The sequence below is a fragment of the Pantherophis guttatus genome, chromosome 2 (assembly GCF_059756535.1).
Source record: "Pantherophis guttatus breed Tessera chromosome 2, ASM5975653v1, whole genome shotgun sequence".
Lineage (NCBI taxonomy): Eukaryota > Metazoa > Chordata > Lepidosauria > Squamata > Colubridae > Pantherophis > Pantherophis guttatus.
In genome coordinates this window covers 21,832,938-21,857,636 of record NC_142064.1, presented here as the reverse complement: position 1 = coordinate 21,857,636, position 24,699 = coordinate 21,832,938, and the positions used below count along the sequence as shown (strand labels likewise).

The window sequence follows — 24,699 nt, the reverse complement described above, 5'->3', positions numbered from 1 at the left end:
ACTACATTATAAACTTGGGAACTGTCGAAGTAAATGAAGTTGGAAATTAAAATAATTCAAATCACCAAAAAAGAAAAAGTTTTAATAAATGAGTCAAATAATAATCCTCTGCCATTTGGTAGAGATATAGAACATAGCAAGATTATTGATATATTTAAAGTATTTCTATTCTGCTAACTTTTCAATTTTTGAGGCAACATATAATAAAAAGACACTCATTTCTGAAAAGTAAAATATCTGCATATTCAATGCCAATATATAAAAGTAACCAGTAGAAAAATACAATAGCAATCATTTTAAAGGTTAAATAAAAATAACTGGTTAAAAACAAGGATTATACACCAAAGCTTCCTCTGAAGCAGGAAATAGCAATTACTTCTGAAAGAGTATTAGGAAAAAAGATATGTATCTCTTAAAACAAGTTTCAGAGCAGTAAAAATTACCCTCTGCTCAGTTTTAATCTAACAGAGGATCTCTAAAGATCTCTGTAAGACAGGAATTTGGGCTGCTCTTCCAATATCTCTGTCTTACATCAGGGCTTTAAAAAACATCACTAGCAACATTATTTGATTTTATCCAATTTCTGAGCTAAACAAACATTTGTATAGAAAGGGGTGACTAGGCTAAATCTAACATAACTCAATTTCCTTTTACAAAAAATTTGCTATTTGTCTACAACTACAATTCTAAAGGGATCATCTGTAAACTCATATATAGGTTATGAGCCAGAGCTAAGCAATTGCCTCTAGAAGTTGTGAATTCTCCAATACTGGAAGTTTTAAGAAGAGATTGGACAACCGTTTGTCTGAAATGGTTTAGGGTTTCCTTCCTGAGCAGGGAGTTGGACTAGAAGACCTCCAAGGTCCCTTCCAACTGTTATTCTGTTCTGTTCTGTTCTGTTCTGTTCTATTCTATTCATTTCTTACAACATTCTACAGCATTTTTCTACGTGGGCAAATTCAACATGTGCAGACATTCAAGTTCCAGATATGGCAGTTATGGCTACTCTAGTTGAGGAATTCTGTGAACTGGAGTCCATACATGTGGAAGTCACCAAGACTGAGAAGCACCATTCTAGTGCTTACAGAATTGTTTGGGGACAATGCTATGTCACAAAAATCCTTCACTTTCTAAGACTAACACAGAAAATCCAAAGGAACAATGGGGTCATCTGAGACCACAAGAAATGGGAAGTGAATTTTCTGAATTCCCAAATGACCACTTGACAACTCAGTTACAAGTAACCAATTCTCCACCATCAAGAACTCTGTGATCAACACACGAGTGACAAAACAGATTCATGTCTAGAAGAGTATCTTGTCATCATGAAGTGATTGAAGACAAGTTCCAAAGTGGAATGGAGGCCCAGTCTGTAGTTATGGAAAAACATGAAAGACTAAGCCTAAATGGCCACTTTGTTTAACTCCACTACAGGAATGGTGCCACATGGTCTGGGTAAAAAGAAAGATCATAACAACCATCTAAAGTATGGCATGATCATTTCCAATGATGAGGAAAAAGACTATACTATATGATACACTGATTCAGAAGGAAAGAAATATCTAAGCAAAAGACTATTTTTCTCTAAATATAATATAGAAGGTTTTTTCATTAGTCAAACAATTCTCCCAGTTGGACAGGCTGATGTCACTGACAAGTTACTAGAAAGACATTTCATGAGAGAATATTGGTGATAGCCATGGAAAAATATTATGAAGAAGCAGTGATGAGGTACTGTAAAATATATGGGAGTACAGGAAAAGAAAAGAAAAATATGCTAAACTCTTCATGAAATACTTTACAAAAGGATTAGAAAAAAGAAACAAGATAAGCTACAAAGTAGCCCCTAACAGACTATACAACCAAACTTTGCTCTTTCAAAGACAAAAAACAATGGATGTGAAATTTCATGAGATGAAATTACTGTTTGCACAAAGAATTTCCACATATCAGAATAGAAAGACAGAATAGAATAGAAAGTTTCCGTATCTCAAGAACTGGATGAAAATGTTGCCCCAATGCAAGGAGAGGAGTTCGAGAAGGCAGTGGGATTTGTAGAAACAAGACGAAGCAAATCGTGAACCATGGCTGCCAATGCCATCATACCATGATGGCAGGTTAATCTCTTTTTATCTTTGTCAGGATTCTGATCAGCAGGAGAATGGATAAACATGTCTAAAACAGGGCAATTCCAAGAAAAAAATGGATTACCAAGAGTCTAGAGATATTCTTAGCCCCCTATTGCAAAATATTACATATTACTTGTCTCAATTTGTAAACAGGTTGACCAAATGGCATCTGATAATGGTCATCATCAATATAGTTTTCATTTGTGAGTCACTATTCTAGTAGAGCTGTAATTCTTGGTAAAGAACAATGTTCTTGTTTTCAGGCATACAAATTGCCAAGATGAAGATGGAGTGTCAGATACATCAATGCTGTAAGATCGAAAAAGAGGAGCAGGCTTTGTGTCATCTTGTACATATTTACCAAGGAACTGTCTAACGTGGAAATCTGACCATAGGGACAACCTTAAAAAGCTGCCAGTGTAATCTAAACTACAAGGAGCTCAAGCTCACTGAAGTGTTGCAATGCTTTATGCCTTGACCAAGCACCTCAGATGCAGGCTGTTCAGAGGTGAGCATCTCACCTGGACATGGATGTATCAGTGGTGAGAACAAGCAGAGAGAACATTTCCAGAGAGATTTTCTGAAATCAGCCACTAGTAGAATTCTTTGACTCAAGGCTGAACTGAAAGGAGTAGATGTATTATGTCCATACCTGGAAAAGTGAAATAGAGGTACTAATCCTATAGAAGATACATCCAAAAACGGACAGAACAAATAAATGAAGTTGCAGCCTTTAAATAGCAGTTGGAAAACCACACAGGTTGATTCTTATTAGGGAAGAAATTGAAAACGCCTGAAGCATATGGAGTCACCTAAGCAATAGAGCTTAAACTCCTCTGTGTGTATCGACTGTCCTTACGAATCAGAAAATCTGAAAAGGAATAAAGGAATATTTCTTGTAATAGATCTAGAAGCTAAGGTGCTCTATGGATTGAATAGAACAGCTTGAGCTTTGTGATGAGATACCATGAGATTATGCAACTAGAAGTCAGTTATTTAAAAGGCAAATTTTATTGGTGGAGGAACACTATATACACTATATACACTATACACTATTCATATAGAAAAAATAAGGAAAAGTATCATAACACTCAAATTTAGCATCAAGTGACAATGATAATGAGATGTCAAATAGACCAAAGAAGCTTTAGAAACAAAATAATCAGGTTCAGAACACAAGTTCCATTGGGAAATTAATAGGGACAGCAGGTCCTAGCGTTTAGAGGCAAAGGCCAAAATCTTTGCAATCTTCAAGTCCTTAAAAAAAAAACCCCAAATGAAAAATGATGGAAAGAAGCCATGATAGGCTACAACTCATGTGTGAACATATTCAAGGAGACAAAAAATCTTGAATATGAGAGATTAGTATTTCAAAAAGCTGTGTGTGCAATCAGGCCAAAGCATATTTAATTAATGAAATTCCAGAACATGGAAAAGGTCAATGTGTGTAATGATTGCTTGAGTTGTTCTAGGGTTGGTTGATTTGGGGCCACTCACACTTTCTCAGGCCAGCCTACTTCACTGGATTGTAGTTGTTAGGAAAATATACAGCAAATTAATTAAAGAATGTAATCAGCTCCACTCTTGGTGAACTCGAGATGGACAAAGGGGAAGGTCTTAGTTTTCATTACTCCTATGGTAAATTCATGTCCTGAATTTTCCCTCCAAGATTCAATATCCATGGGTGAAGAGGAACTGTTGTGAACTAAATAATAGGAGTTCAGGTTGAAACTGACATTAAATTAAAATAGTAGTAACAACTCTTTACTAAATTGCTATGCCGGCAAAAAGAAAAGACCCTAAGTTCCAAAAATCCATCCAATAAAATTAGTTCACAACAATCAATAAACTAAGGTGAATGACCTTCGTGCCCTGCGAGACTCCCCCCTCTCGCAGGTCTGGCCCTCTTCGTTATCGAGGGCCTATCTTGATGACGGGCGTTGGAGCCCCGAGAGATGGCATGCGGCTAAGAAGAGTTTGAGGGGTTTTTTAAGTGGGTTTTTTAGTGAGTTTTTAACAAAAATTTTAAGGGGTTCGGGGGGGATTAGGGTGGGTTCTGGGGGAAATCCACCGGGTTCAAGACCAGCCTTAGCGAAGGGCTGCGACATTAGGGACGTAGAACCGGAGGTCGGGGAGGGGGTTGGAGTTCGATTTGAAGAGGGCTGTTCCATCAGCACAGTGAGTGGGAGGGGCAGATATGGCGGAAGCTGGGGACCACATCATGTGCGGGGAATGCGCACTCGCTATCTTAGAGCGATTGCGCATTCCGGTCCCCAATGCTTTTCTTGTTCCCCAGGTTGTCCAGATTCTCAGGGCCAGAGCCTCCGGCTGATGTTGTGCAACGCCAGGTCCGTTGTTAATAAAGCCCCCCTCATTCACGATCTTATTCAGGAGGGGGAGGCGGACCTGGCGGGTATTACGGAGACCTGGTTGGGCCAGGAGGGGGGAGTGCCCCTCGTGGATATATGCCCACCAGGCTTCCGTGCATTTCATCAGCCGAGGGCTCAGGGCAGGGGCGGGGGGGTGGCGGTTATTATAAAGGAAGGTCTGGATCCAAGGGAGACCACTGTTCCACAGATAGCCGGATGTGAGTCCCTCTTTGTGAAGTGGGGTCGTGGAGTACAGATGGGCCTGTTGGTCACGTACCTGGCTCCCTGCCACGTGGCAACGGCCCTGCCCGAGCTCCTTAACGTTATAGCCGAGGTGGCGGTGGGCACCCCCAGAATTGCCATCATGGGGGATTTCAACCTGCCATCTATCGGTGAAACGTCTGAGGTGGCTCGAGAGTTCATGGCTTCCATGACGGCCATGGACCTTACTCAGTTAATTCATGACCCCACTCACACAGGAGGACACACTCTGGATCTAGTTTTTGTCTCTGGTCAGTGGTTGAGTGGCCTTGATATAGGGGATATAGCCATCGAACCCTTGTCATGGTCTGACCACTCGCTCCTTCGACTGGACTTTCTAACCGCTGCACCCTGCCGCAGGGAGGCGGGACCGACCAGGTGGTTCCGCCCCAGGCGCCTGATGGACCCTGATAGGTTCCAGATGGAGCTTGGGCCATTTCCTGAGATTCTGGCTCATGACTCGGCTGAAGACCTGGTGGCCGCCTGGGATAGTGCGGCTGCCGGGGCCTTGGACCGAGTCGTGCCTTTGCGGCCTCTGACCCGGCACCGAACTCACCTAGCTCCTTGGTTCTCCGAGGAGCTTAGGGAGATGAAGCGCCGGAAAAGACGCCTGGAGAGTAGTTGGAGGACCAGCCGCTCCGAACCTGACCGAACACTGGTGAGGTCTCATATTAAGACCTACCTAGTGGCGATAAAAGCGGCGAAAACCAGCTATTTTGCCGCTCTTATCGCGTCATCAGATAATCGCCCGGCCGCCCTGTTTAGGGTGACCCGCTCCCTCCTCCATCTGGAAGTGCGGGATGACCCCTTGCAGGGTCGAGCTGAGGATTTTGTGCAGTATCTGTATGACAAAATCGCTCAGATTCGGGAAGGGCTGGCCTCTGACTGGGTATGTCCAGACGGGATGACTGAGGCAGGTCTTGAGAGTGTTATCTGGGGGGAGTTTGATCCTGTGGCTCCCGAGGACATGGACAGGGTCCTGGGACGGCTGAACGCGACCACATGTTTATTGGACCCGTGTCCCTCCTGGTTGGTACTGGCTTCCCGGGAGGTGACACGAGGCTGGCTCCAGAAGATTGTTAACGCTTCTTTGAGTGAGGGGGTCCTGCCGGCCGCTTTGAAAGAAGCGGTGGTGAGGCCCCTCCTCAAGAAGCCTTCTCTGGATCCGGCTGTTTTGGCTAACTATCGTCCAGTCTCCAACCTTCGCTTCATTGCGAAGGTTGTTGAGAGTGTGGTGGCGCAACAGCTTCCCCGGTACCTGGATGAAGCTGTCTATCTAGACCCGCTCCAGTCCGGCTTCCGGCCTGGGCACAGCACGGAAACGGCATTGGTCGCATTGGTGGATGATCTCTGGAGGGCCCGGGATAGGGGTTGCTCCTCTATCCTGGTCCTGTTAGACCTCTCAGCGGCTTTTGATACCATCGACCATGGTATCATGTTGCACCGGTTGGCGGGGTTGGGGGTGGGAGGCACCGTTTTGCGGTGGTTCTCCTCCTACCTCTCTGACCGGTCGCAATCTGTGTTGACAGGGGGGCAGCGGTCGACCCCGAGGCACCTTGCTTGTGGGGTGCCACAAGGGTCGGTCCTCTCGCCCCTTCTGTTCAACATTTATGTAAAGCCGCTGGGTGAGATCATCCGTGGCTTCGGGGTGGAGTTCCATCAGTACGCTGATGACACCCAGCTGTACATCTCCACCCCAGGCCACCCCAATGATGCCCTTAAAGTGATGTCCCAGTGCCTGGAGGCCGTGCGGGCCTGGATGGGGAGAAACAGGCTCCAACTCAACCCCTCCAAGACCGAGTGGCTGTGGCTTCCGGCGTCCCGATATAGCCAGCTGACGCCATCGCTGGCTATTGGAGGCGAATCACTCGCCCCCACGGAGAGGGCTCGTAACTTGGGCGTCCTCCTGGACGCACGGCTGTCGTTAGAAGATCATTTGGCGGCCGTGGCCAGGGGGGCTTTTTATCAGGTTCGCCTGATACGCCAGTTGCGCCCCTTTCTAGATCGGGACTCCCTACGCACAGTCACTCAGGCACTCGTCACTTCCCGCCTGGACTACTGCAATGCTCTCTACATGGGGCTCCCCCTGGGGTGCACCCGGAGGCTCCAGCTGGTCCAGAATGCGGCCGCGCGGGGGATTTTGGGGGCGACGAGGCGCTCCCACGTGACACCTCTCCTGCGCGAGCTGCACTGGCTTCCGGTGGTCTTCCGGGTGCGCTTCAAGGTGTTGGTGACCACCTTTAAAGCGCTCCATGGCTTAGGGCCGGGGTACTTACGAGACCGCCTTCTGCCACCAATAGCCTCCCACCGGCCAGTACGCTCCCACAGAGTGGGCCTCCTCAGGGTGCCGTCCGCCAGACAATGTCGGCTGGCGACCCCCAGGGGGAGAGCCTTCTCTGTGGCGGCGCCCGCCCTCTGGAACAACCTCCCCCCAGAGCTACGTACAATAACAGACCTCCGGATTTTTCGTCGGGCCCTGAAAACCCATTTATTCCAACTAGCTGGGCTGGCTTGAGTCAAATTTTAAATGGATTTTAAATTGGAATGTTTTAATCACGGCCAAAATTATTTAATTATTTTAAACAGTTTTTAGACTTTGTATGTTTGTATGTATGTTTTGTTTTTACTTTGGCTGTTCACCGCCCTGAGTCCTACATTGGAGAAGGGCGGTATAGAAATTTAAACAAATAAATAAAATAAATAAATAAATAAAATAAAATAAACAAAAGAACATAATATTCTACTGCAAAGTGTGCATATATCTACGATAAGATAAAATACTACTTGAACTACCAATCCTAATGAGAGTAGGATAATATAACAAGGTCCTACTTTCAATCTTTTTGTCCAGTTCCCAATTTTCCTGGGGTTCAACCTAAGCAAGGCTGAGCAGCTTTGGGTGTTTGGACCTTCTGATGCCAGGGACCTACTCAGTGTATGTGACACCACAGATTTGTGAATTGCACTGGTTATTGGTGTGCTTCCAGATGTAATTCAAGGTGATGTTTTTCACATTTACAGCCCTTCATGAGTTGGGACTGAGTTATTTAAGGGATCACCTTTCCCTGGTTGTTTCTACCTGTTCTACCCACTCTGGCAAGATAGGCATGCTCCAGGTCTCTTCCAGCTAAGAAATGTTAAATAGATGGGCCTTTTCTATTATACCATTTGTCTTCTGGAAAGTTCCTTTCTTCAGAAGAGCCAGGTCCTAATGTTGAACCTGGGTTTGTAACAAAGGTTACAAATGGTGATCACATGAGCCCAGGACAGTGCAACTGTCATAAATACATGCCAGTTGCCAAGTGCCTCAATTCTGATCATGTAACCACAGTGATGCTACAACACTCACAAGTGTTAAAACGGTCATAAGTCACTTTTTTCAGTGCTGTTGTAACTTCAGTCACTAAACAAATGATTGTAAGTCCAGGACTACCTGTAACAAATAAGCAGAGTTGTAGGGATAAATAAGAGAGACAGATACAAGGGAAATGTGGAGGGGCCTAAACATAAACATCAGTATATGAACTGGCAGCCAGTGAAGAGTCCTGTGGGGATAGAACAGAAGGTCCAGAACAAATTGAATGGTAGTAGAATCAAGGAATATAGAGAATTGCTAAGTCATTTATGAAAATGTTGAGGAGTATTGGGCCTAAAACAGAATCCCACTGCATGCTTCCCTCCATGTAGATATAATTCCATTGAGGACTACACCTTAAGTATGGTTGGTCAGCCTGTTAAGAATCCATCTTGTGTTGATGCTGTCTATCCCATATTTTTCTATCTTGCCAACAAGTAGTAAAAAAATGAAGAAGTTCAATAAAAAAAATTATTTAATTAGAATATGTTAATACTATGGCACTTTTTAAAAAACCTGATCAGTAGGACCCAAAATCTAGTCACATGCTACAACTGTAGACATGGTTCCACCAGAAAATTGGGTAAGAAAGTTCCAAATGGTCCTGAAGTGATGTATAACTAATATATGGTGCACATGTAGAAAAAATAGCACTTTCATTATTCATACTGCCAAAGGAACTTTTCTGGATACACACTCAATCTGTTGCAGAAAGACTCTTATTCCAAAAATGAGAGAAGAAAACAACTCAGTGGTGCCCATTTCACTAGCAGAATACTAATGGAATTAATTTATTGAATCGTAATTACTTATAAATGACACTTATTTCTCAATGAGAACTATACAGATAGACCTCAACGTACGACCACAATTGAGTCCAACTGCTGAAGGGAGTTGTTGAGTGAGTTGCACCCCAATTTACGAACATTTTGCCAGTTGTTAAGCAAATCACTGCAATTAAGTGAATCTTAGGGTTGTTAAACGAACTTGGCTTCCCCCTCTGACTTTGCTTGTTCAAAGCCGGATGGGAAAGTTGCAAAAGGTGATCACATGACCCCAGAAAATGCAACTGTCATAAATACATGTCAACTGCCAAGAGCCAGAATTTTGATCACATCACTATGGCGATGCTGATGGTCGTAACTCTGAAAACCAGATATAAGTCACTTTTTCCAGTGCCATTGTAACTTTGAATCATCACTAAACAAATGGTTGTAAGTTGAGGACTACCTGTATATATGTTTTATAACTTAGAATTTTAATAGTGAATTAAGACAGGAATAATATTTAGGCTACAGAATCATACAGTCAATCAGTTTCTGAAGATTTATACATGCTAACAATGATCACTGTTAATAGTGTTAAAAAAGTATTCTGATGAATGATCAAAAACTACAATATTTCCAATTTTAGAGTAAGAAGAAAAATAATTACAAGTTAGAATGTTATTTCTAAGTATTTGATATAAATGCTCTCCAGCTTTAATATTTTCTCTGAAGCTATCAGCTTAATTTTCTACACTACTTTTAGCAACATATGCAATGAGTTGTGCAATTAGAATTGAGATCTATCTCTATCTTGTTTCCCATTTCCACATTGTCTTAAAGAATATAAAAAACTCCATGGGGATAAATTAAAGTTATTCAATAAAACTAAATCCTAGAATATACAATGTGAGATCTACTCACTTCTTGAGAAAAATAGAAAGGAAGTTTTGTGCTGTCCTCATAGCTGTTTCATATGAATTTGTAATGAGGACATCCTGATCAATCTAAAACAAAGCAGAACACAGTTACTAAACGTGTATTGAAATTTATGCAATAGCAGATGCAATATATACAGTTCTCACCATAGATGGCGAGGAGCAAAATGGCAATAATGCTGTGATGTAAATTAGGAAAAATATTTATCTTTACATTACAATTAAGAGACAATAAAGTTTTATAACACACTGTAAGTGGGTTTATAAGATGATTTTATACCTGCAAAACTGATACATGATGTAGTAATTAGATTGTTAGTAAACCAACCATCTCATTGCAATCTAACTGCAATTTTAAAAACTGTGCACTAGCTGCCAATAGGTTTGAGACTCAATTCAACGTGCTAGGCTTTACTTTTAAAGCCCTTTTAAGCAAAATACATCAGAACTAAATTTGCCAGGTCATGGGGAAGAGGATCTGACTGTAATCCCCCCACCCATTATGTGAACAGTAAATAGGACTAGACCAGTTGACAGGCATTCCTCAAAATAGCCTCCAATCTTTAGAGCAGTTTTTTCTAGAAGTATAGGCAATTCTATCCTGCTGACATTTCACAAACAAAATCTGTAATTTACATTGTCTGGAAATCTTCAGTCCTTTTAAATTTGATTGAGAGGCTCTGTCACATTTTTTTATTCAAGAATTTCTGTGTATAAAATTGTTTTATATTATTGTTATACAGTGATATAATTTTGTTCTTTGTTATTATTCATGTCCCCGAATACTACAGAACTGGGGCAAGTTGCAAATATGAAGGAAGGACAGACATACAGCATTTCTAGAGGACATGTGGCCTAGGGTCAGTTAACAATACATAGCTAAACTCAGATAACTGAGTTGAAGGTTGGAAAAGGTAACTTTCACTTCACTACAGTTACATTTCCTTTAATCCATCAGTTCTGTTTCCCATATCCTTCTTTCTCTACTTTCTCTAGTTTAATTTGTTTCCTTCTGTTGAAAGTTTCTTCACTGTCTTCTTTGTTATGTGCTCCTATGGTTATTATATTTTTATTCCGCACATCAGTAGCTAATCTAATCATAGGAACAGTTATGTATTTTCAAAACTGACTCACCTTTTTATTTGATTCCTCTTCAGAATTAGAATCCTTTTCACCTGATGGTAGATGCACAACGCACTGAATTAATTGTAGGACTAATGCAGTCACCATTTGAATATACATAGGCTCCCCATCTTTATCACTGCTGTTCAATCTGTTGAATAAATATAAAACTCTTTATTGTTTATCAAAAGAAAAATCAACAACAAACATTTGAATCCATTACAAATTTTCAGATAGTGACTGCATTCAGATGGAATCAACCCTGGAGAAAGGATTGCATCCCATTATCATGAGTAAACTTCAGATCTGATTTGTAAATAGGAAGCTAATGTATTCAACAATCCCAGAAGAGTGAAATATTCAAAACCTAGAATATGACTGGAACAAATATTAATTTATGAAAAAATTAACATTTTCATTCACAATGAAATTTAAGCGTTCTTCACATTAAAAATATTTTTCTTCAACACTTTCTTATATTTCTGAAAAATACATTTCTTTAAAAGCTAGGTTTCATACATGGCTCTCCCTTTCCTCTTCATTTTTTCAATGTATTTACACAGAAGATTTAACTAAGACATAGACCTATTAACTAGCTAATAGGAAAAGTTGAACCTGTCTGGGCAGTTTTAAGGTAACATTGTATTTATTACATTGCACTGATAGAATCTGTCATTCTTAACTGAATTTCCATTTAGCCACCAAAATAAATCACTTTGGACTTTATTGACTAATTCATGTAAAGTACAAGTAGAACTTATTTTGTTTCTTTAAAAAAACGCTTAATATGCCCCAATTCTGTGACAATCGAAGTATGATTCTTTACCCCAACACATCTATTTTTTCTTCTACCACCACCATGCTCTAGTTATTGAACCACTATAATTCAATAATCCTTATGTTGTCCATTCATGAGAAATTAATACAGAGCTAATGTAGTTAAACATATATTAATTTCCATATTCCAGTGGAAGAGGTAAGCACATTTTAAACCCTCAAAAAATTCTAATATATATGTATATAAAAGATACATATCGCATCAAGTAGATGTTTTGCTGTTATATATTACCTGAAATTTCTCAAACTCCTTTTGCTGGTTGGTAACCTTGCAAGTGAAGTAAAAATTTCTTCTAATATTAATTGCCTATGTTTTTCGTATCTTGAGAAAACCTGTTTAAAAATCAATGTCTTTTTAAAAAAATATTGTTCTTTATAAAGGAAAAGCATACAATGGAAAATGTCATTACAGTTTTTTTTTCTGTTTTTCTCCCAATAAACTACCAATCGTATTTGGCATGTTCTTAACTAGCTCCATCCCTGTAGAATTAATTTGTTAACTTACTATTGCCAATTAACCTATAGATGACTTAGATATTTTATAATTATGTTTTAAAGTAATTCAGACAAATACAGAAAATACAAAATCATTTTTAAAATTAAATACTGGTTTAAATAGTATGCTTACAGCAGTGACTAGTTTGATGGCACACAACTGAAGTTCACTGACATTTTCTACAAAGAAAGGTGTTATTCCCGTTGAAGAAATCTATAAATAAAAAATAAAAAATAAATTCATTATGGCTGACAAACTGATAAAAATGTTTTAAATTAAATGCAGTCATTGTTTGTATTTTAAAATTGTATACATTTTTAAATGAAGTAGTTGTGTCAAGTTTACAGTTGCAATTAAACAAACATAATGCTAAGTTTAAAGAAATTTTCAGTGTCAAATTGGAAGGGAAAAAACAAATTCTTTGTTTTTACAGTACTTCTGTGCTTCCATATTAGCCTAATGAAATACAATTACAAGGAACTATGTTCAAACACTGTATAATCATTTTATAAGACGAACATTTAGAAAGTTAACAGAAGGCAACTGTAAATATCTAGAGAGTTGGCAATGATTAGGGAGCCAAATATTTTACAAGATTGTTGGCCAGATAGAAAGCCAGATAGAAGTTACTAATCTTCAAAATTATATTTGTCTATTCTTATTATATTCAGAACTGAATTTCCACACTACTATATTGAATTACTCTAGCAGACTACAGTAAGACTGTTAGAGCAGACTAACAGTTTAAAGCTTTATTGTTAAGCAGTGAGGAACAATCTATTCTAGTTATTAAAATACCTACTGAAGGGTAAAGTTGTAGGGAAAAGTGCGGGGGGGGGGATCAGAATGACATGAATCCAACTTACTTGAAGAATTGTAGTGTCAGTTAGAAGCTGTATCTCTAGTAATTCAGCCAAACTACTAACAATGTCACAAATTTTGTTATACAGCATCACTATTACTCTCTGTTTATGAGTGGAACACTTGGCACGCTTTGCTTTTGAGCTTAACACACCACCTAAAAAAATCAAATCAAATTGCATTTTAGCAATATTACAAATCAGAGGAGAGACATTTTTTTTTATTAAGGTTTATATTTTCTCCTTTCATCAATCATAATACATCACATATTTTTAGGAAAAGGAATCAAAAGTCATCATGAAAAAAAAGATTGAAATAAAATTAACTAAAATAATGTCACTAAAACTAATGATTTAAAAACAGAATGACTACTATTATATATAACAAAAAGGCAATCTATAAAACAATAAGAATTCTTAATATGAATTAAGAATTTGGTAATATTAACTTTGCTAATAGGTTTTTCACTGGTACAGAACAAGTGAAAGCTTAAATAAAGATAAAAAATTAAAGCTTTAAACTGTAGGAGACTAACTCAAGAGGATAGGAGTTTAGCTAAATTTTATTAAAGAAAATCGAACATGATGTGATATAAGAAAGAACAACCTATAGAATATTTGATGAATAGAAAAAGCTGGTATATTCTTATACTAACCACCATGTGGATCCAATCGATAAACAGGATCATACTGAGGATAAAGTGTGTTCTGCAAGTGAAACTTAGTGTACTGAATAACTCTTTCTATTACATCTTCAATATATACAGCTTTGGGCATGTGGGGTGACGTCATAATGTTGATAGCTGTAAGACAGGCATCGGCAGATTTTGTGACTCTCTCCATGATCAAGTCTCTCCATAATCTTTCTTCATCTTCAGTATCATTATTCTGTCAAAAATAAGATCATTAGCCTTAAATCTGCTTCAGCAATAATATGGAAAAATCTGAATAAAGTTTTAAAATTCACTTCATAAACTTTAATGAAATATTCATGTTTTTCGATTTTAAAAATCCTCAAATATATTTTCTAGTTTATTACTAACTGTGCTAGTCATATCTGTATAATCTTCTGGATAATTAGCTATATCTAAAGTAACATTATTATTGTCAGACTCAAACATTAGATTGCAGTTCCTATATACAAGAATCTAGTCAACTAAAGTTCAACACTAAATTGGTGCCAGATAAGGGTCAAAGGAATTCAAGAGGGGTTGGAGTTAGAGCATTTCTGGGAACTTAATGACTCTTGGCTGATGATTCCCTCAGCTCAGCTACAATTATTAAGTTTTTAATTTCTACATAATGCCTAAATTCATTTATTCCCAAGCATCTAACTAGATAATCATTTAGCGACTGTCCCATTCAGCGACTGTACACTTAACAACAAAGTTGTCAATCCCAATATGATCACTAAATGAGGACTGCCTGTATGCTTCATTATCACATTGACAATTTAAAATTATTTTGGTTGTTGTTTCACATTCTAGTTCAAACCACCCTTATAAAATATGCATGTCTTTCAATTGGTCACCACTGGTGATGAAACCTCCTTGTAGTTTTAATCTGTGAATTTGGAAAAAAAACTCTTCACCCAGAAACTATGAGTGTCCTGCAATCCGGGATCTCATTATCCACACCAAATATTTCAGTCACATCTGTATAATCTTCTGGATAACTACAAAAAGAATTTGCTACTACAGGTAGTCCTTGACTTACAACCATTGTTAGCAATCATTCTAAGTTACAACAGTATTGAAAAAAAGTTACTTTTACACTTCAGTGTAAAAATTACAGATCTTACACTTATGGCCACTGCCAAATCCCCACCCTCACATGATCAAAATTTGGGCACTTGGCAATGTATTTATGACAGTAGCAGCATCCCAAGCATATGATAATTGCCAAATCCATGGAACTGAATTTGGAAAATTTTTATGAAACATTTTATAATATAACAATTATCATAAATGATTTTATGACATATTATAAAACATTTCCTATGGTCAACTCCTAATGTCTGTCTGTGATACACAGTTCAACAAGAGTTAGTTTCAAAATAGATACATCTTTGAATACCTCCCTAATTTTTAAGGATTTGGTCCTTAAAGATCTGGTAGAGAAATATCTCTGAAACTACAACCCAAGGAGTTGTGGGTTGTCTAGTATGCTGTTAAAAACTGAATTCTCAGACACTTTTGGAAAGCATTTATTACTGAATGTTGAATTTAATACTTGATGAACTTCAAACCTATGTCATAATAATTACTCATTCCAAATAAAAACAACTGTAATATTAATGTTATCATCAACCTTTTAAACAACTTACATGATTAAGCAGAGTCGAAAGCTTTGCACCATCTTGAATATTTTTCTCTAAGATATTCAGAACTTTCACTGTTTTTTCAGTTGAAAGCTAAAAAAAAATCCCCAAACAATAAATAAATACATGAACAGAAATTAATATTTTTCTGTTTTTGACATTTAGATTCATTAGACAAACTGAGAGCATGCATCATGCAACATTGAAAAGAAATAGCTCTAAAGTAAATTCAATTTTGCTCAGAATTAAACTTTTTAAAAACAGCTTGCCAAGGACCTCACAAGAGTTCACTCTGGACTCTCTGAGAAACACAACAAATATATATTTTTTGTAATATAAGGATAAAAACAGATGTGCATTTTTCAGTCTCTCCCAAGTGGCTTCAATATCAAAATGTATTTCAAACAAAAACATTTTACAAGAGTCTCTTGTAAACATTTGCTATGTCTTCATTTTTAAGGAGGCAGTAACTTACCTTATCCATTATGCCCATGGCCTTAATTTTAGCTGATTCACTGCCCAATTCATTTAGTTGATGCTTCCCCAGTAATAACTCCTGAGGAATTTCATCATCGTCACCTAAAAAATAAAACAAAAGAATACACACTCACTTTTCCTTTTGATGTACTTAAATAATGCATCATTACAAAAATATATAAATTAATGTTAAATTATTTCTCTGGTCTTCTGTTTTTGTGTATAGAGCCAAGAGAAACATGTAGCAGTGTTGAATGAGTGGCGAATGGCATCAGCAAAATATATCAGTAATGGCAGCATGAGATCTGTGAGAGCAAGTAAGTAATCAGGATGGTAGTTGGTTCCCTGTCCATCCAACGCTAGGTTAAGTAGCTATGCAGTGATAGGCTCAGGCCGAGGAAGGATTATGTCCAGATGAAGTATGGGACAAAATCTCTTCCCACTTCTCCCTGGAGACCAAGCATTCACAATGGACAAGTCCAGAGACTAAGCCAATATCAGGAAGACCACTGGAATATCAGGAAGAGGGAGGGAGGGAAGGAGGGAGATGGCAGAGGGAATGTTAAGAGAGATCAATAAAAATGTTCTGGAATCTTGACCCAGAAGGTAACAGAATATTGATAGAAAATATAATAAGAAAGAAGCCGAGGAAGGAATTAGTTTTATATGGGATAGAATTAAAACCAAAAAGAAAGATATTAAGCAACTTAAAAGTTAGGAATATCAGAATAAGAACAAAAATAAAAAATAAGAACTGGAGTGTAATAGAATAAATTGATATGTATATGAGGGAACCTTGGTGCTCTCTGAGCTTGCTTGTTTTCTTGCAGAAGTTTCATTATCCAAACTAGGTAACATAATCAGTGCTGGTTACTTAGTTTGGGTAATGAAACATCTGGAAGAAAACAACCAAGTTCAGAGAGCACCAAGGACCCCTCATTTCAACCCTGAGCTACAAATATTCTCCTTTATTGATATGTATATTGAAGTTTTAAAAGAGAAGATATCAGAGTACAAGTAGTCCCTGAGTCCCTGGAGCCTGCCCATCACGATCATAATTAGTGATGGTTGTAAAACAGGTCAATGATATGACTGATCAATTTTATGCCCTGAATTGTACTGGTCATTGAGCTAATAACTGCAGTCATTAGGTGAATCGACAGTTGCTTAAAATATCCAGGAAAACATCCAGAAAAACATCTACTTCTGCTTCATTGACTATGCTAAAGCCTTTGATTGTGTGAATCACAACAAATTGTGGCAAGTTCTTAAAGAGATGGGAGTACCAGACCATCTTATTTGTCTCTTGAGAAACCTATATGCGCGTCAAGAAGCAACAGTGAGAAGTGGACATGGAACCACTGATTGGTTCAAAATTGAGAAAGGAGTTCGGTAAGGCTGTTTACTGTCGCCCTGCTTAACTTATATGGACAACACATCATGAGAAAGGCAGGGCTAGATGAATCACAAGTTGGAATTAAGATTGCTGGGAGAAATATCAACAACCTCAGATATGCAGATGATACCACTCTAATGGCAGAAAGCGAAGAGGAACTAAAGAGCCTCTTGATGCGGGTGAAGGAGGAGAGTGCAAAAGTTGGCTGGAAACTCAACATTTAGAAAACTAAGATCATGGCATCTGGCCCCATCAATTCCTGACAAATAGATGGGGAAGAAATGGAGGTAGTGACAGATTTTATTTTCCTGGGCTCCAAGATCACCGCAGATGGGGACCGCAGCCAAGAAATTAAAAAATGCTTGCTCCTGGGGAGAAAAGCTATGGCAAATCTAGACAGCATACTAAAAAGCAGAGACATCACCCTGCCAACAAAAGTGCATATAGTCAAGGCTATGGTTTTCCCAGTTGGAATGTATGGCTGTGAAAGTTGGACCATAAGGAAGGCTGAGCACCAAAGAACTGAGGCCTTTGAACTATGATGCTGGAGAAGACTCCTGCGAGTCTTGGACTGCAAGGTGATCAAACTGCTCAGTCCTAGAGCAACCCTGACTGCTCTCTAGAAGGCCAGATCCTGAAGATGAAACTGAAATACTTTGGCCACTTAATGAGAAGGAAGTACTCACTGGAGAAGAGCCTAATGCTGGGAACGATTGAGGGCAAAAGAAGAAGGGGACGACAGAGAACAGGGTGGCTGGATGGAGTCACTGAAGCAGTCGGCATGAGTTTAAATGGACTCCGGGGATGGTAAGAGGACAGAAAGGCCTGGAGGAATGTTATCCATGGGGTCGTGATGGGATGGACACGACTTTGCGACTAACAACAACAGCAACAACAGTTAAGTAAACAAATGGTTCCCTGTGGGCGTCGTTTTGCCTAAAACTGGAACTAAATGCCCGTTTTCAAGCAATTTGACCATAAATTGCAGTCAGATGACCATAGGGCACTGCAAATGATCATAAATGTAGACTGGTTGCTGAGTGCCCAAAGTGCAATCATGTGACCATGGAGTGTGATTATTGGAACTTCAAATAAGAGTGATATGTGCCCCCAAGTAAGTCTGCCAGAACTTTAAATGGTCACTTGTAATACCACTTGTAAGTCAAGGGCTAACTGTACTGCTTATTATAGACAAATATTCATTTCTGATAAATTATGATTAGTGCATCACTTCCAGAAGTTAAGAGACTGAATTCACGTGTCAAGCAATATGTGAGTTCATACATCACATGAATTATTCATTATACCAGGATTATAATTTCCCAGGACAACATTTAAGCAGCATTTAGATGCTGGGCAAGTGAAAAAATACTTTTAGGAAATTTGCACTTCGTAACAAAATTCAATCATTCTAACATATCTTAAACGAGTGTCTGTCAGCCCTTGAGCCATCTTTAATGGGAGACTTCAGGGCTGCTACAGCGGTGGATGGGCAAGCTGTGAGAACAGGAGGGGGGAGGTGAAGATAGTGTGGGGTATGTAATCATAACAACATTTTTCCCTTGGGAGTCAAGGATGTTCAGCCTGCACCTGACGAGGCATGACTGGAAGTCAACCGAAGTTGGGACACTGAGCTGATTGGACCATGTGATGCACATGTGGATGGAGGGGAAGGAACTTTCAACTTTACTTTGGGTGGGGGCTTTCAGATTTGGGTTTCCCCAGATGTGCCAATATGACATCTCTAATAAATTCATGACTTGAGGAAGGATATATGTTTTAAAAAGTAAAAGTACATAGCCCAGTTTAAACCAGAAAATACCAATGTCATGGGAAGACATGTCAAGAGAATGGCATGCTTTAAAAATATTTACCAAATGCAGTAAAATCCATGTCCTCCAAGTTGTCCAAAATATTTTCAACTGAAGCACTGAACCTCTTGAATGTAGAAGAATCCATCATTTCTACAAAAACCAGGCAATATAGTATAGTTTTAGTCATGAAGAACTAATTGCAATTAAATAATCAAAACAGGAACATGTCAAAAATATTAGAAAGCCAGAATACCTTCAGGAGTTAACTTTGGTTCATAAGCTTTCCTTTTCTTTTGCTTTTCTCTTTTCTTCATTTTTCTAGCCACTTTAAATTAAAAATATAAAGTTTATAAAATTAGATATTTAAGGAAATGTTATTTTCTATAGCAATATATTATAACCTTACAAATGACTTTTCAACAGTTGATTTATAATATATTTAAAATAGTATAAGAATAAATTCAATATGTATTTATTTATACTGGTACTCGAAGAACAAGTCACAGAATTTAAAAATACTGTACAACACACCTTTAATTCATGAATAATAGTACATACATATATTAAAGGAAGAAACCCTTTAAGTTAACATTTCATTGAAAGCACCAAACAATTTCTATACGATAAGACTATAAATAAAAATATTGCTACTGTCCTCAAAACACCTGGGTATTGATAACACTGGTCTACAAATTTTGGGAAATTATCAACCTCTGAGATAAAATCTGTTAATTACATATTTTGATTAGATGGATTAGAAAACAGGTGCTAAAGTTTTCAAGATATTTCACAATAAAGATTTATACAAAGGTATTTGCCTTTGTATATTTGTATACCAAAGGTATATTTGCCTACAAGGGAGGGAGGTGTCTAATGATCATGATGCCTCATAACTTCTCAACGAAGTACGGTAGAACAATGAAAATGTTACCACATGGAAGTGTACAAAGCCTTCAAGTCAATGGCAACTGAGCTTCTTGAGAACAGGAAGGCAGATGATTATGAAAAACATATGGAAAATTTGCTTAAGTCCTATAAAGCACTTGGTGCAAATGTGTCACTGAAAATTCACTTCTTACACTCGCATTTAGACTCTTTCCCTTAGAACTCTGGGGCAATGAGTAATGAGCATGGGGAGAGATTCCACCAGGATATCACAGGCATGGAGAAAAGATACCAAGGGAAATGGAGTCCATCCATGCTTGCCAATTACTGTTGGAATCTCCCCAGGCATGATCCTACTGCAGTTCACAAGAGAAAAGCCAAAAAGCGCAGTTTAAATTCCGAATAAAGATGGAACCTTGTTGCTTAATCTGATGTTAGAGCTAGCCAGTTTTTCATGCAAAAAGCATGAAAATGTTAAATGAAAAACCAATAAATGAATGTAAAGTTATGTTAGATAAAAAAGATAAATTTATAATGATTGGTGTGGCACCATTCTCCTTGCTATATCACATTTTGCAGAAATGTTATGGAACATAATCGCACATCCCTCTCGTAATTTTGAATTATTTTGATGCAATTTTGACCTGAAGCTGTATCTTGAAAACAAGCCAATTAATAGTCAGGACTTAATTTTCCTTATTTGTGACCCAATTCTGGTAAAATTTAGCTACTTTCATTTCTGAGGCTTTCTCCTTGTAATTTAATGTGTAATTTAATAAGCAATTTGAATCTCCTCATTACAGACAAAATTTATCAGACTCAAGATTGGTGATATTAGCTCTAATTACAGACTCAACCTCTTTGTTCAAGTAAATACATCTTGGATCTTCATATGGAAGATTTAATTTAACCTGTTTAATTTAATAAAAGGACAATTTTTATGTTTTATGATTGCGTAAGCCTGGGCAGTTTACGTAATCCTAAAACAGTAAAAAACACATGCCACAGACAGTCTGGGCTAAAAGAACTGTAACAATAACAAAAACACACAATAAGGACCTCACAAACATTAACTTCAGATCTGAGAACAAAGCCAGGACCTAAAGGCTTTTTGAAATCCAAGGAGAGATAGTACTAACTACATATCTGGGTGGATGCTGTTTCAGAGTGTGAGAGTCACAACAGAGAAGGCACACTTCCTTGGTCCCCCAAAAATGGGAATGTTTAAGAGGGGAAACCTGGAGTGCACCCACTGGCTGAATATAACTGACAAAAACAATTGGGAATCCTATTACCTTCACTGAGACTAGGAGGAGGAGAATAATCATCCATGTCTGAATCTTCTGGACTTCGAGCGCGGTATCGGCTGCTACCAGAACTCCTCCTTCCTTCATGATAATGGGCACTCCTTTTATGATCTCCAGAACGTCTGTCATGTTCTACATATTCCCAGGCTTTGTCATCATTTCTGTCTTTTCTATGTCTTTTCCGAGAAGCTAGAAATAACCACTGTTATCAGTGCAAAGGAGATCTACAAGGCTTCAGTTATGAGAAATTAAACATGCAAAGTTCTTTCTTGGCACAGCAGCACTCTTTGAGGAAAAATTTCAGAAATACCCATTTGTATACCTTAATGAAAATTTTAAAAATAGCTTCAATATTCAATATTTTAAAATTATCATTTCAGAGTTTATTACAAAATGCCTGTTCATTTTTTATGGTTTGCTTAGTTATTGCAATGTTTTCTTCCCAGTTTTAATTTCAATTACTTAAACCTTTGGAATAAATCTCACAGGAAATTATTATTTTCCATAAAGGAAATCCTGTAACTTCATTTTAATAATTTTGCTGCTGGAACCAGTTCTATTGTAGAATGGCTTAGTTTTAAATAAATAATATAAGCAATATGCCATTGCACATACAGATCACATATTCATTTATTTTGTTAATTTGAAACCTTGTATCAATATCTATACAAAATTGTTGTTCATTAACAAAAACAACAAATACTACTTAATATTCAATATTAGCCCTAGCTCAAATACTACTTTATATTCAAATTTAATTCTACATTTTCAAGTTCTCAGTAAGGAGCTCTAGTGTTTTTCTTTTTGAGGTATTCTAGTCACAGCACATAAACTTGATTCTAAAGCCTCCTGTCCCATTATACCTCTGTAGCCTCTTTCATTTGCTTTTTTTTAAAAGTGAGATTATTGGCTATTACTTAACTAAATTACATATCCCTTTACATAGTGTAGAAAAACTATTTATCAGATTACTTAATAAACATTATAGCTTTCTAGGTTTAATATTTCCATTAACATAAGGCGTCTGTGTGTATGTGTGGTTGTGGTTGTGTGTGCATGTATTGCAGCAATCTATCCTGGCCTCATCTGTTTAAACTGCTTTACTCAAATTAGCAAGGTTGACTTGCAAATTGCTAGAAAACATATTACCAAATACATGTATTACCATTATCAAAAGAAACCACCATTCTACTTACTTTCAAAAGCCTCTTCACTGTCATTGTCTTCATCAGAACTAATTTCAGCATATTTTGGTTTTTCGTTTACTGTGCTACGCTTACGTTTATTCATTTTCACTCGTTCACAAAGTGGCATGGTAGATTCAATTTCTGCTAGTAGTTCTGGAGGTAATTCCTTTAACACTGACTGATCTATGCTACCTATTAATCAAGAGTATACTGTAAGTGAATATAAATCCAAATATTGTTAATATCTAAAAGACAAATTAACATTTTATACTGCTTTTCACATCAAACCCCCAAGCCAATTTATAAATTATTAATAATGGTACAGCAACTTAAAAACACACAGTATTATCTGTTTCTAATTATTAAAAATGGAAAGAGTGAAATGTAAACATGACAAGAACTCTGTTGCAAAAAGAACCTAAAATGTTTCTATCTCTCTCAGAATGTATCTAGTTCAGAAGAATTTATATAAACATAATACATACATTTTCTTTGCAATCATTTGTTATTCATTTATTGTTGGTGTAAGCAAATAGTGTGCATTAGCATGCAATATGTCTGAAGTTAGTTTCTGTTCACAGATATAAATTATATTGACAAGATTCAGATTCTGCAGTTATAGTAGAATCTAAGAATCTACAGTATAGTTTGCATACATTTTCAGTAATGTTTAGAAACCAAATAAATCAAATAAATAATAAAGGTAGCAAACATTTTTCTCTATATATTTACAACAGTAAGTTGTAATATCAAAGTCATCAGAAACAGATTGAAAAGTTCTTTTTGTACCTTCTTGAATGTATCTGTTCATAATGAGATTCTATGTATTACTGTGGAAAGGACTTTCACCCACAGACAAGAGAATATCTTCAACAGTGCAAGTTTCAAAGAGGTGAAAGATTTACTAGTCTATTGCAGAATATATCAACGAAGCAATAAATATGCTCCCACTTTAACAGAAGCAAAAGGCTTTTCACAAAAGTATTTCTTCTCCCATTGTGGTCATAACTCACAAACCACATTTTCATATCTACTGAAACTTATAATTGATATAAGTGCAATAAATAAATAAATATGATCTCTTTGAACAGCTATTTCCACTTCCATATATAAGACTTTTCTCCAGCTAGAACTGTAGATAAAACTGTAGATATATTTACATTTATTTTAAGAATTATATGAAAATAGAGATAAAATGCCATGTGAAATTAATCTGAAAAATTCAGTTGTGGAGTATAATGGTTGAATGATAGAAATGAGATATTTAACTCCAGTGATCGTATTTATTGACCTGAGAAATAAAAGCGATAATATTAGCAGACTACCTTTTCTTCATTTACCTATTTTTTTATATTTATTTCTGAAAATACATTTTTAAAAATTCACATCTCTCACATCTTTAGATAGAAAATTTTGTTATCTACATAGGCTCTTTATGCCTAATTCACTCTGACAGACACAGTCATTTTGTGTACGTATGTTTTGCTGTGGCACATTACATTGTTTTGCTTCCATAGGAAGCTTAGACATGACAATGATTCAGGATCTCATTTTAAGTTCTAATTTGTTCCAAGAGAAAATATGCAGCTGAATTGTTCCCTCCTCACTTATTTTTGGAGACGGGGAATGGTTTGCAAGGTTCTGGCATTTTGTTGTTCAGGAACAATAAACTGGAACTGGACTTCCCCAAAAATTTGTGTTGAAGCAATGTAGAGCTATCTCTTCCACTTTATATACAAAATAAGCTGCTCAAATTATCTAATATGCCTTTCATTCAAACTTTGGCACAGTTTGAGTGCCTGAATCCATTTCTGCTGGCTGAATGATACAAAGCAGGAACAATCCAGTAGCATGAACCAATATGCTTTCTCATTGACAATAAGACAGCACTTTCCACAATAGTGGAAACATTCATTTTTGTATGAATGTAGCGACTTTAATATTTTAACCATTCTGAAAATGGAGTGGGCCAAGGTCATCACCCAAATGCAAACTGGAAATCTTGATTATTAAGAGATCAAATTATCCCATCACAAACTAGAGTCACTGAATTAGAATGAACCATTTGGACCACTGAATTCAACCCTCAGCTCAGTATAGGAATCCAAATGAAACAGCTCCAATGAACAGCTATCTAGATATTGCTTGACTACATTCACAAAACTAGATTTCATAACAATAA

General features: G+C 37.5%; 1 protein-coding gene across 5 annotated transcripts in view; it reads right to left on the bottom strand.

Moving 5' to 3' along the window:
- NIPBL (NIPBL cohesin loading factor) overlaps nt 1-24,699 on the bottom strand; it is a 162,790-nt gene that overhangs the window by 34,203 nt on the left and 103,888 nt on the right. For all 5 annotated transcript variants that reach the window (XM_034442384.3, XM_034442383.3, XM_034442385.3 and 2 more), the window contains 12 exons: nt 22,527-22,709; nt 21,319-21,519; nt 19,392-19,463; nt 19,199-19,288; nt 15,927-16,030; nt 15,458-15,544; nt 13,788-14,019; nt 13,138-13,289; nt 12,404-12,484; nt 12,008-12,108; nt 10,951-11,089; nt 9,803-9,885 (listed from right to left, as the gene is read on the bottom strand). In XM_034442384.3, the coding sequence (XP_034298275.1) occupies nt 9,803-9,885; nt 10,951-11,089; nt 12,008-12,108; nt 12,404-12,484; nt 13,138-13,289; nt 13,788-14,019; nt 15,458-15,544; nt 15,927-16,030; nt 19,199-19,288; nt 19,392-19,463; nt 21,319-21,519; nt 22,527-22,709 (1,525 nt within the window). The remainder of the gene's footprint in view (nt 1-9,802; nt 9,886-10,950; nt 11,090-12,007; nt 12,109-12,403; nt 12,485-13,137; nt 13,290-13,787; nt 14,020-15,457; nt 15,545-15,926; nt 16,031-19,198; nt 19,289-19,391; nt 19,464-21,318; nt 21,520-22,526; nt 22,710-24,699) is intronic.